The 12,939-nt window shown below is 42.5% G+C and overlaps 1 protein-coding gene across 2 annotated transcripts in view; it reads left to right on the top strand.

Moving 5' to 3' along the window:
- Positions 1-1,506: 1,506 nt before the first annotated feature.
- The window catches only part of KL (klotho), a 55,540-nt gene continuing 44,107 nt past the window's right edge, over positions 1,507-12,939 (top strand). For both annotated transcript variants that reach the window (XM_051778872.1, XM_051778871.1), the window contains exon 1: positions 1,507-2,444. In XM_051778872.1, coding sequence (XP_051634832.1) covers positions 1,638-2,444 — 807 coding nt within the window. In that variant the 5' untranslated portion in view covers positions 1,507-1,637. The remainder of the gene's footprint in view (positions 2,445-12,939) is intronic.

The raw sequence follows: 12,939 nt of genomic DNA, 5'->3' as shown, positions 1-12,939 counted from the left end.
GTAATTTACAGTAATTGAATTTCAGTACCTTGTCAGACTGTATCCCAAACTTACTCTTGGCAGACAATTACCAGCCTTGGTTCTGGGCCTGCCACCCCCTGTTCCCACCCCACAAACTTCCTCCCTTAGGGAATGGGAGTTGATGGTCCCCTGGACTGTTCAGACCTCCATCCCTCTAACAGAGCAAGTACTTAATTACCAGCAATGGAAGACTAACTCCAATCCTGCCTGCTTCTTCTTTGGTCTCTTCTTTAAAAACAGCAAAAATCAATCCCCAAAACTGATCTGAATCAGTGCAGAAAAGATGGAAGTTGTAGAAACAGGCATGGCAAATGCCCTGTCTGCACTTAAGAGGGATGATAGCCCATTCTGTGCACTAGAAGAAACTTTGTCAGATCACAACCGGCATTTAAATCCATCGACTCATTATTAGCAATTACCTGTAATTTTCCCCCAAGAGTGTTTATTTTCTATAAATAAAATCAAATTATCTAAATGCCTTGATTCTGTAGTTAAACAACAGCTTTATCTCCTGGGAACATCTCCCTGACCCTAACAGCCTGTCAAGATGTTTTATTCTTAGATGTCCCAAAACATATTGAGTTCACACAATTGAATACCAGGTTTTGCAATGTGTGGGGTTATTTATTGCTTCGTAGTCCTGATTGAACTGTTTTGTCCTAAGGAGACGAAAATGGCAGTTCGAGACCTTCCTTTAAAGAACAGTCCATGCATCACGCCTGCTCAACTGTAACTTAAGAAGCGTAACTCAGTAAGCAAACTTAGCTCGATCTGTTTCCTCCCCGTAAAGATCCGTGAGGCATTTCTAATTGGAATTTGTTTGCTGTGCAGTAAGCAACCAAATACACCAAGCTCCTACTCCTAGAAAGAAAAGTGTTGTTACTGGGAGGCGACAACCCACGAATTCCCGGGGAGGGGGCGGGGAGGAGTGAGTGTATGATGTCCTTGGACAACGAGTTTCTCTGCAACTACTGTTACATGAGAGATCGCAAGTGCCATGTGTCTTGTCAAGGAAGCACAACGGAAATACTGAGTGAAGGGAAAATCGTTTTTATTTCCTCGTCTTTTCCCTCTAGCCCCATGAATCGCTCCCTCCCCTTGGCCCGGCGCAGGGATCCCAGACTCCCCGACGGTGGCACTGCAGCGGGGGACGGGAGGGGGCTACGCTCAGCCCCTCAGAGAGGACTGATCCGGCCGTCGAGTCTTTCCGCAGGCTCCTCCGAAAAGCCAATTCAGGAAAGGGTGCAGGGCAGAGGCGACGGTCCCTCCTCCGAGGGGTCAAAGAAGCCACAGCGAGGTGCGGGCGCCCGGCGGGACAGGCGAAGGGCTGCGGGGCTGCGCCTGCCGCCCGCGGACGGGAATCTTCACCCTAAGGGCCGTGGAGGCACACAGAGGCGAACCCGAGGGCAAGAGAGGGTCTACCTCTCCCCGAGGATCCCACGCCCCTCTTTCCCCCCCTTCCTTCCCGCCCTCCCCGTCTCACCCCCTATCTCCGGCCCAGCGGGAGCTCTCCCCGATAGAACCGGCTGGGAAGGATGCAGGCGGCAGCTCCGAGGTAATCATTAATGGCCGTGCCCACCGGGGCGTGGGGGATAGGGGGGGCGAGGTGAGATAAAATGGGGCGGCGAGGAGGTGGGAGGCGGGCGCTGCCGTCGCGGAGCCCCGCTGGGAGCATGGCCCTCGCCGCGCCGCTGCTGCCCGTGCTCCTGCTGCTGCTGCTGGGGCGGCCGGGACGGGGGGAGCCGGGGCAGGGCGCGGGGACCTGGTCCCGCTTCGCCCGGCTGCCCTACCCGCAAGACCAGCTTTTCCTCCACGACACCTTCCCCGACGGCTTCCTGTGGGGCGCGGGCAGCGCCGCCTACCAGACGGAGGGCGGCTGGCGCCAGGGCGGCAAAGGCGCCTCCGTCTGGGACGCTTTCGCCCACCGCCCGGCCACGCCGCCGGGGGCCGCCCCGCCGGGGCCCGCGGGCGGCGACGTGGCCAGCGACAGCTACAACAACGTCTTCCGCGACGTCGAGGGGCTGCGGCGCCTGGGGGTCTCCCACTACCGCTTCTCGCTGTCCTGGTCCCGGCTGCTGCCCAACGGGACGGCGCCCGCCAACCCCGCCGGGCTGGCGCATTACCGGCGGCTGCTGCTCCGCCTGCGGGAGGTCGGCGTCGAGCCCGTCGTCACCCTGTACCACTGGGACCTGCCGCAGGCCCTGCAGGACGCCTTCGGAGGCTGGGCCAGCCCCGTCCTGCCCCAGCTCTTCCACGACTACGCCGAGCTCTGTTTCCGGCACTTCGGCGGGCAGGTGCGCTACTGGCTGACCATGGACAACCCCTACGTGGTGGCCTGGCACGGCTACGGCACGGGGCGACTGCCGCCCGGAGTGCAGGGAGGCCCGCGCCTGGGATACCTGGCGGCCCACCACCTGCTCCAGGTAAATGGTGGGTGGTGGGAAGGGGCCCTGGCAGCTCCTTGGCCCCCAGGCCGTGCCAAGGGGGAGGGTGCGGAGGCCATCCTTTGCCCTCCCCGTTGGCAGACCTGTTCCCTGGTTGACCACTGGCATGGAAGACAAATCAATGCACCCGACAGAGTATGGGCAGCCAATCTATGGGCAAAGGATGGCAAAACTCAGAGGTGGGAGGCAGGAACTTTGTAGCTATGATTATTTCGAGTTGGTGGAAAGGTGCAGAGTTAAAGCACTCTGTATTTTGCAGAAATGTTCAATCCTGATGCCAGCAGTTCGATTGCCATTCTGGGTGTAGAGGGGATGCACTTGGCTGTGCCAGTCCAGTGCTGGATTTCTAAGGTGGAAATGCTTAATAAATAAGACTGTACAGGGCATTCATGTATTTGATAAAAAAGTCTTACTGAGTTAATGGAGATGTATGTTAGAGGTGGCTAAACTGTTTTAGAGACGTTTTCTTGACAAAGTGTGCAGTTTTTTGAGTATGAACACTTTTTGGGAAAAGAGAGCTTCAGTTCCCCAGTTAGTCTAGTAAGTGGCATAAGTATTTTTGTAGGTGTATGTAGTATTTGCTGGGAGAAACCATTGTGGATTCTCAGGAAGAATTACCTGTGCACAAATCCTTCCAGCGACAGGTGAAAGGCTTCAGTATAGCTGGAATGGTGTGGCCCTTAAAGCAGGAGCTGTTGTACCTTACTACCCATTCACAAACTCCGCTAATGTCCATCTGCTCAATGTACACTTACTGGCAGGAATTGTATGCTAATGAGTATTGTATATTAGACATGAACACCAAGAAAACAACACATGCCTTATTTGGCTTTTTACCACTTCCCTGCATTACTTTTTCATTCTTTAGTGCTACACATAAGCCAAAGGAAAAATATAGATGGGAAGAATGTTGGTAAAATTTGAGATTAAATTCCTGGTCCTGAAAACTTTAAGCTCTTCATTTAGTTACCATGGTGTGTAAGTGACCATGTTTCCTGCTTGAGTATATCCAACATCATCATAGTATCGGAGTCCCTCATAATCTCAAGCATAGGCTTGTTCTTGTAAAAGCTCTTTGAAGGAAGTGCTTTTCTACTTAACAAATGAGAAACTGCGCTACAGACTTGCCTACACCATGTAAAAAGTATAATTAAACCAGGAAAGTCTACTAATGATAGGTTTAGTGACAGAACCTCACTATTAGTTTTGTCCTGATGATTGTCCGTCAGGATTTTCACATTAGTGGACCTTTTACGCACAGTGTAAGGTGGCATGGTATCAGGGTTTTTTTCCCGTGTTTCCTGAATGAGGATCTGAAACACAGATGTAATTGAGACCTAAAGTGTTCACTGGTTGATAGTGCCTTTCTCCTGGCATGTGATCTTTTTAGCGATTGGTAAGTTATATTATAGTTCCAGCTCTTCTACAGATCAGATCTCCAAATCTCAACTCACCTACAGAGAAGATCAGAGACATGCAATATATGCAGAGATGCTCTCATCTCTGACTCCTCTGGGCAGGAGTCCTCAGTAGAGGCAGAGGTAGAGCCTAACTCTCCAGCAGAGAGAACAGCTTTAGCACTGAAAGTCACCTTTTCCTTCTTATATCTCCGTAGCTTATTGATATTAGACCTTTCAGCTTGTGTAAGCAATGAAGTAGGAAGCTACATAGTGCGGCTTCTTCACATCCTGATATCCGTAGATAAAGTGTATGTAATTGTGTAAGGAAAGATTAAGTTCTGCAGTACATGGTAAAGAATGAATTACATTTCCACGCACAAATTAAATTCGTCTTACATAGTTCTTGAGTGACTGACTGCAACTTGACTGATGTTTTCTAATGTGTGTCTGTGGATTGCATATAGTTTTGTAGGTGAGTTTGTTCGTTTCTCAGGAGTGTGCACAGCCTTGATTTGGGTCGGCAGGGTGTACAGTAGTACTGCTCTATCACATAAGCTACAGGATGTGTGCAGCACCAGATGGTGTTGCTGGAAGATACAGTCCTAATAGACCTACCAGAAAAGATGTGCTTGTATCATCCGCACAAAGAAAATCCCCTTTCATTTGCCTAACCTTTTGCAGCTTCTGCCTTACATTACCAAAAAAGTCTGGTTCCAAGTTTCTTCTTAATCCTTTCTTTCCTTCTCTGTGTCAGTCTTATATTTTATTTTTTTTCCAGGGACACTGAGCTTGCAGAACATATTTGGGTTTTTTAAAGATAAAATGTGTTGTCATAAATGTTTGATTCTTAGCAAATGAGCAGACCAACTCTTAATATGCATGTTTTCTGACTTTTTTTCCCTTATTTAAAATATGCAGTTTTAAGTGTCTTCTCTCAGCATATATTCAAACCAAAGACTCGCAGAAGTGGAAAGCTAAAGCTAGTGAAAGCTCATGCCTTCTGATTTATTTTACTGGATCCTAATTATGCTAAAAGGCAAAATAATTTCCTATAAGTTCTTTAAAATTTGACAGATATAAATGTGGATTTTGGGCTCTGTCTTTCTGAGTGACTTATTTATTATCTGAAGAAATAATCAAATAAGACTTTGATTCAATTTAAGTTGTTCAATTCAGGGTTGGCGAAAAGTTTGGTCTAGGTAATGATGTTCGAATTTAGCTTGAATGGATTTCATCATATGGTACTGAATTTTTTTATTACCTTTAGTTTTTCTGAACTTCCTTAAGTGAATCATAATAGATGCTAAATGGACAGAGTAAGAGATACTTTTAAATAAACAGGAGCAAGTAAAAATAGTGTAAAAATCTCATAAGAAAAAAGATTTTATTAATGCATCCTTGGTGTGCTGTTGAGGGATGTTGATCAGTTTTCAGTGAAAATTTCACCCATTTATAGTATTTCCACTGACATTTGTTACTTTTGGTGTCTAAGCCCTTCAAATGTGGTAAGAAATGGAGGAAATGGTACATGTTTATTCACCAAATAAATGGAATGGATCAAGTATATTTCATATAAGTTGGCATTCTCTTGAGTCAACAACCAGAAAATGTAATGCCAACAATCTGTCATGTATATAATGCATCTCTTTCTCTAGGCAGGAGTTGAGAGAGGTCAGTGTATTATGTTCTGGTTTTTGCAAATGCGTTTTTTCATTAATGGTTCACAGTATGTTGTCTGAGTTGAACATACTTGGATTTACTCAATATAAACAGCATTTGCAGAAACAGAAGAACACGTCGTTTCCCTGAAGAAGTGAGTGGAACTGCTGCCTGGAAACCAGTCACATGGCAACAGACTGATTTCTATTCCAAAACTCTTTCCAAAACAAAAGGTAAGTACTCTTTTGTTGACCTTCAGTGCTAAACCTAATAAAGTATCAGTAATTTCAGCATAGGAGAGTGGTCTTTTCTTGGTGCCTATTGTTTCTTTCAAAATTTAGATGGCCTTCAAATTTTCACTCAGTGCAAGTGAAGTGGTTTGGGATTTTCCTGAAAGTAACATGTAGTTGTGAACACATACAGAATTTTTAGAAAAAAGGAGGAATAATTCTAAGTAATAGTATTTTTTTTCTATTTTTTCTTTCTTAGGACCTAATTCAAAGAAGAAATTGGTTCTGCTCTGGTTTTGAGTATCAGTCGGGTAGTATATATTTACAGTAGTGATTATTCTAATCATAATTTATTTGAATCAGGTATCTTTCAAGTGTCGGAGATGACAAAGAAGTACAGTCAAACCATAGTGCAAGTTCACATCTGATGCTGCAGTTTTCTGTGCCAGTAGCTACCAAAGGTTATACTATGTTTACAAATTATATTAAAAGCTATAGTGAACCTCTTTCAAGCTTTAATCATCAAAAGAAAAAGCAATGAATTGTTTTTCATTTTAAAATGTGTTAAACAGAGGAGTTTGGGTTTCAAAGAGGTGCATTTTATTAAAATTAGCTCCAAAGATAGTATTTGTAACTTTCTCCTTGCTGTTTTCTCCTTGTTGTTTTCAAATATTGCACTGTAACAAAAAAAAGCAGTTTGTTATCTTTACAGGGTACTGTGACTTTTAGTTACAGAAATACAGAAATATCAGGACCGCAAGGAAAGTAAAATGTAAGAAGTGTAGGGGTTCTATACCTTGAAAAACTTTTTAGAGATTATGGGAAATCTTACTAAAGCTCAGCAGGCAGGATCTGGAAAGACTACACTAAAGTGGTATGGAAGCAGAATTTGTGTTCTCTGTGTGGAAGAAAACCAGGTCAAGCCTCTAGGTATGTTAAGTCCCACCTCAGTTCTTTTCCTGTTTATTATGAAGATGAGGATTTCTTGAGAGTCTGTGTTCATGATGAGGTTTTTCGTGCTTAATAGTTGTGGCTTTATAGCTAGGAATCTCAGTGCTAAATTCTATTGTCAGCCCCAAATCTGTGTTTTCATGTCTCATTTTAAGTGTGCCACGTGCCTGATTTTTAATTGTTACAGTAACTGTTGCTGGAGGTATCTAGGTGATAATTCTGGTTCCTAGCCAAGGCAGTCTAGTATGGTTCCTTTTTAAATAGCACACTTTTCACATTGGGCAGGGCTCTGCTCAGTGCTGGAAAGATAATGGTTAACAGCAGGTTGATACAGATAAGAGTGTTTAGATCGGTGACATAAAATTCACATCTGATAAAGTCTCACTGGGTACATGAGTGTAAAGCTGTCTACTCCTTGATACTGTTTCATTGTGCATTAATAAAGCCTCATAAAGTGTGAGATACTCTTGGTTCTCCCCTTCAGCCTCTTTCCTCAAGCAGAAGAGATCCTGTATTTGTTGTAGTTTTGAGGAATCCTAAGTAAAATGTGTGATAGAACTCGTGTTACTGTGCATTCCTTTTTTTGACAAACTTTTCCATTTCACCTTGTTTCTATGCATGGTTTCTAGTACTTAAAGGTAATTAGTTGATGGGCTTAATTCCTACCTGCACATGGGACCTGGAAAATAAAGTCTAGCTTCAATTTTGCAGACTGAAATGTATATTTTATTTCAAGATAGTTCACTCTTTTTTAGTGCCTGCCTTTCCTTTTAGACTGAAAGCTAGGAGCTCTTAGAGCTTTTCACATGAAACCTCTATTCCGCCATCGTCAGCAGGTTGAAAGTGCAGAGACAGTCCTTTCTGTTGAAAGTGTTGTCTTCTGTAAGGAAGAAATGCTTTGTCACGTAAGAGAAAGTTGTTTCACTCATCACATACCCACCTTCTAGAAGGTCAGATTCTGATCTTTCTTGATTTGGGACAAATTAAATCAGAATATGACTAAATACGACTAAAGCTAACTACCTTAGCTTTGTTCCCCACATTTATTAACTCTTTCTTTGAGGCCAGGTTGGATGGGGCTCTGAGCAACCTAATCTAGTGGAAGGTGTCCATGCCCATGGCAGGAAGGTTGGAACTAGATGATCTTTAAGGTCCCTTCCAACCCAAGCCATTCTGTGAATCTGTGACCCTATGACAGGTTCTAGCAATTATAGGATGTGTGTTGCTGGTTTTAGTATTAAATAAAGCTACTTATGCTTGCATATTTGCCTGCTGAAGCATATAGAAGAGTGTTGCAGGTAAAACTGTGAATGCTGATATTAGATTAAATCAGAAGAATGGAACAGAAGAATATGGTTGTAGATAACATCTCAGGATGTTTAGGAAATTACTGAAATGAAGACTGGACAGATCTCTGATGGACAAAGTGACTCATAGAACATGACCGTGAAAGAAGAGACTAGCTGCTGGAGGAGGAGATAGATTGCTTCACCTGAGAGAAAATATGTAAGCAAAAAGAGGTGAGTTGTCAAGAAGGAAGAATAACAAAGCACAAAAGGAGAGAGTGATGTTGGCCATGGCAAGGGACTGGAGCCTTCAGTAAAATGGGATGAGTAGGAGATGAATTATAGGAAGGGAAGGAATTAGATTCACACTGATGCACTCTGTAAATACTCCTGGACATAAATATGACTGGATGAAAATTCAGAGTTGAAAGAGCATATGCACACACACACACACACACACAAAGATAAAAGTTCTTTATCAATACAGTTAGATGGACTCTTAGAAGTCTCGGATAGCTTTGCAGGAAAGAGCTGCTGTAATGGCCTTTCAGTATTAATGGTAGGAACAAAAATCTTTTAAGACAGCTGGAGTAGTTTGAGAAAAGAGATGTGATGCTTTTGGTGGCAGAGGAGGTACCAGTAAATGTCTATTCTTCCTCTTTGCTTGCAAATTGATGACAGAATGATATATGGCATGATTTAATTCTGAGAACATAGTTCAATGAAGGAAATTAAATTCAATCTGTATTAACAGTAAGTAGCTTGTTTAGGATATCAGTAATGACAACTTCTGGCTTGCCGTGGTAGCTTTAAGTTGAATCTGATAGCACAAAACACTCATAAAAAGCCTGGCCTGTTAAGTTTTTGGTATTTCTCCCTGGAGATTTGTCAGGGAACGTCCTTCGACATGCATGCTGGAGTAAGAAAAAGCATTTTAAGAACCTCTGGATTTGGCCATGTTGAAGCACATTTGTATTGCTTCATTTTTATGTGTTTAGTTTGAAAAGAGAGAGCATTCTGTGTTATGGAGAACTGCAAAAGTTTAATGTTTAGCTTTGTTTTGATTCTAAAAAGAAACCCCCAAAAGCATGCCCCAAAAAACAAACCAACCCATATTCTAAATTCTCCCAGTTACTGAAATCTTTGCAGATGCTGTTTACAACAACTGATATAGGAACCAAGGGACTGGAAACACAGACAGCTGGATCTCTCTGATATCTGCATGCAGAAAGCACAGGGGCTTTTGCATGTATCAGGATCTGGTCAGCCTGGGAGGCTGAAAGTCCAGGGAATGCTGCAAGACACCCTGTGACATGTTCTTCAGCAAGTGCTGAGCTGACAGGGAGGCATCCACATTTCCAGGGAGCTTTCACTTAGGTCTGCACATGATAATTTTGTTACTTGCATTTGAGGTCTCATGTTGACAGCTGAGATTTGACTTTTGTTTTAGTCAGCTTATCACACCTGTAAAGACAGCTGAATAGTTTAAAATTGTCCAGGAGAGGTTATACTATGGAAATGCCTTTCAATTTTTTGAGTCCAAAAGTCAACTCAGGAATCCTTTTGTAGGTAATCGGTTAATGCCCTTACTAAAGGCTAGAAAATGTTGGTATCACTGGGATTATATTTTACAAGCTATTTGCTTTACAGTTGGGAAGACAGTAGCATCTGTTTGTTTTGATCTTGCTTCTAGAAAAGACATCAAATGGTCAGGTGGGGAAAGGGGATAAACTTATAGCTGTTGGTCACATGTTCTGGTAGGAGTTCACAGTGATTTTCCAATGCCTTTTCTCGGTCAGCTTTTTTCTCGTTCTCTTGAATATATAGTAGCTCCACTGCATCACTTGTTTTTCAGAGCTGAGGGCAAAGTTTACTCAATTTGTTTTTTTAACTTTCAGCATTTTAAGAAATAAAATAATTTTTTGCTGCAGGCATGGAACTGTGGAACTTAGTTATTGATTAATTATTCTAATTATGGTTCCTTAACTCAAATGTCTATGGAAATGGTAGAATTATGCAGCATGTCTTTTCCTTTGAGAAAGGTTGTGAATATATTGCATTGTCAGGCTGAGTGATTTTTTTAAAATGTTTTATTTATTAACATTTTTAATTTTTTATTTTTTAAGTAATAACATTTTGTTTAAAATTCTGTTCAACAATTCTGACCTCATGTTTGAAAAGAATGTTCAACTGACTCCTGACTGTACAGTGATGACATACTTTTTGCAGTGCTTCTTTAATTCTTCATTTCTTTTCCTGTTGTAGTGAAGTGTTAACTTGGGTACAAACAATGCTGATGGAGAGAAGGGCCACCACAACAGAATGTCCGTCACCAGTACATGTGCCATCACGAGGTGAAAGCCCAGCCAGAAAGAGTCTTTAACGAAATGTGAGGTGATAGGAAAGAGGAGTATTATGAAAACAGACAATACATGAGGATCTGGTGAGATGTGGGGGTGCCTGGCAATAAGAGGGAATGCAGAAGCTGGATCTGTGGGACAGTACTGTATTTTTGTGTGTATATTTAGTGTTGAAAATTAAACTTGATGTGAAATGAGATGACCTGGAGTCCCCATGGATGAGTCATTCTGTGTGTTTTTTTTTTTTTTAATAAATGTTATATTAATTTATTTGAGGAAGCTGACTGGTGATTTAAGGAAATCACAGACCGTGATTCACAAGGATGGGGCCTAATTCAAGAAGTCTGCATTGGCTTATGATGTCCACTTGCTGTCCCCACAATGGTACCAGTACTGGGAGTGGGGAACACAGTGAGCAGTCTGCAAAAGAAAAGAGGGATGCTACATTAAGTCTGGGTTTCTCAAAGGAGCTTAAGGAAAATAAGTGAGAATTGATTTTTCCTATAGCTTTTTGGGGAAGCCTGTCACTTTCAAGCACTTCAGTAAATTAGCAAGTTGAACAGATGTGTTCCTCTTGTCTTGAAGAAAATGTGCGTTCCCATATTCAAGCAGCATCTCTGCATACAAAGTGTAAGACCTTGGAAATACACTGAAGGAGCTCTTGAACTCTGTTTATCATCCTACTTCCCATCCCAACCATGAACATGCCTCTTGTTATGAATGAGAAGAGAATATTGGGGTATATCCTGCAGGGAAGAGAACAGAGCTGTGGGAATATGATTCAGCTGCAGTTTTGCATCTTAATTATATGCTTAGCAGAAAAAAAAATCCTTTTTTTTTCATACCTCTCTGTCATATTAGCTAGCTTTTTCTAATCTTCCTAATACCTCCTGAATTCACAAAGTAATGTAATGTAATTAGAACAAGTCAGAAAGATCTAAAACCTTTGAACTGGAATTTGCTGATTCATTGAAATTAAAATATTTGAGAGACTTCAGTTTTCCAGAAAAAGTTGAAAACTAGGGGAAATAAAAATCAATAATTTTATTTTTATTTTGCTGTGAAAAGTCTTAGTCTTCCATTTTAATGTGATACTGAAAAATTTCATTTTGATATACTGAGTCAGTCAGTCATTTCACACTCTGCCTTCTGTATTCTTTCATTGGATGAGTGCCCAGTGCTTCAAATTGGGTCAGTTTACCCTTGTGAAATTGCTGTGTAACCTGCTGCAATATGACTGACTTATTGAAGCTGCAGATTGATGCTTTTTCTTCTTTGATGAAAGAAATAAAACAGAGCTGTCAGGACAGAATTCTTGCACTGTAGTGGTTACTCCATGTCTCATATCTGTAGCTGGGCTGCTTGTGCCACTTTTCTGTGAAACTGTAATTATTCAGTCATTTATCCTGCTCCTCTTTCCTATTTCTGGTAAAAAGAAAAGTGGTACTCAAAGGAGGCAGTTGCGTGAAAGGGGGAAAAATTCTAATAAAAGCAGCATCAAATTGGCACAGTCATTCTGATTCTGAATATTAGAACCAGCGAACTGTGGCACAGGGCAGCTCAGAAACAGCCCAGCTTAGGGTAGTGAAATAGAGGCCACTTCAGAATTGGTTGGTGGTGAAATGGTTATCTTTGTAACACTAAGCCATGAAAGGCAAGAACCCTTAACCACACCAGACCCACTTTACCCAAGCTGGAATCTTTTGGAGAGTAATGTTTCCCATGTTACTGGTAGTTTGCAGTAGGTTTGTAGAAACCAGAGGGGATGAATGTAGGTCTGAATGCCATACTGGTACCAGCCTGTGGGATCTGGTTTTGTGGGCTCTTGACTGGTGGTCAGGAAAGAATTTGAATTATTAAGGAACAGTGATGTTTCTTGTTAGGCCTCTTTTTTTCCCTTTCTCCGTGCCATGGCCAGACTCCCAGGATAATTAAGGCATTTTACCTATATATTTTGCCTTCTGTTGCAAGGGTTTAGGATTGTGGTAATATCTTTGATTTTTCTTGTTTTATTCCTGTGGCTCATGATGACATCTGGAGCATTTGGTGGTTTTTTTCTTGTGTTAAATATCTTGGGATTTGCTTTTTGGCTCATAATACCACAAACAGAATCACAGAATCATAGGGGGGTTTGTGTTGGAAGGGACTTTGAAGATCATCTAATTCCAACCCCACTGCCTTGATGTGGCATCCTACCCTTGAGGGGAAGGGAACACCCAAGATTCATAGATGCTCATGGTCAGAAAGAAATGACAAAAGTCAGAGAGTCCACGACTTATCTTCTAGGCTTCTACATGTGGGACACCTTTCACTGCATCAGGTTGCTCAAAAGTCTGTCCAGCCTGACCTTGAACACTTTGAGGAATGGGGCATCAACAGCTTCTGTGGGCAACCTTGTCTGGTGCCTCATCACCTTCATAGTGAAGAATTTCTTCCGAATATCTGATCTAAACCTTTCAGGTTAAAGCCATTCCCCCTCGTCCAATCTCTAAATTCCCTTGTGAAAAGTCTCCAGCTTTCCTGTAGGCCCCTTTTAGGCACTTGAAGGTGTTAAAACGTCTCTCTGGAGCCTTCTGTTCTCCAGGAGG

Source organism: Manacus candei, unplaced genomic scaffold (assembly GCF_025592945.1).
Source record: "Manacus candei isolate 608988 ecotype Guabito, Panama unplaced genomic scaffold, ASM2559294v1 h1tg000014l, whole genome shotgun sequence".
NCBI classification, from domain to species: domain Eukaryota; kingdom Metazoa; phylum Chordata; class Aves; order Passeriformes; family Pipridae; genus Manacus; species Manacus candei.
The sequence above is the reverse complement of the archived record's forward strand: the minus strand, read 5'-3'. Positions and strand labels throughout refer to the sequence as shown.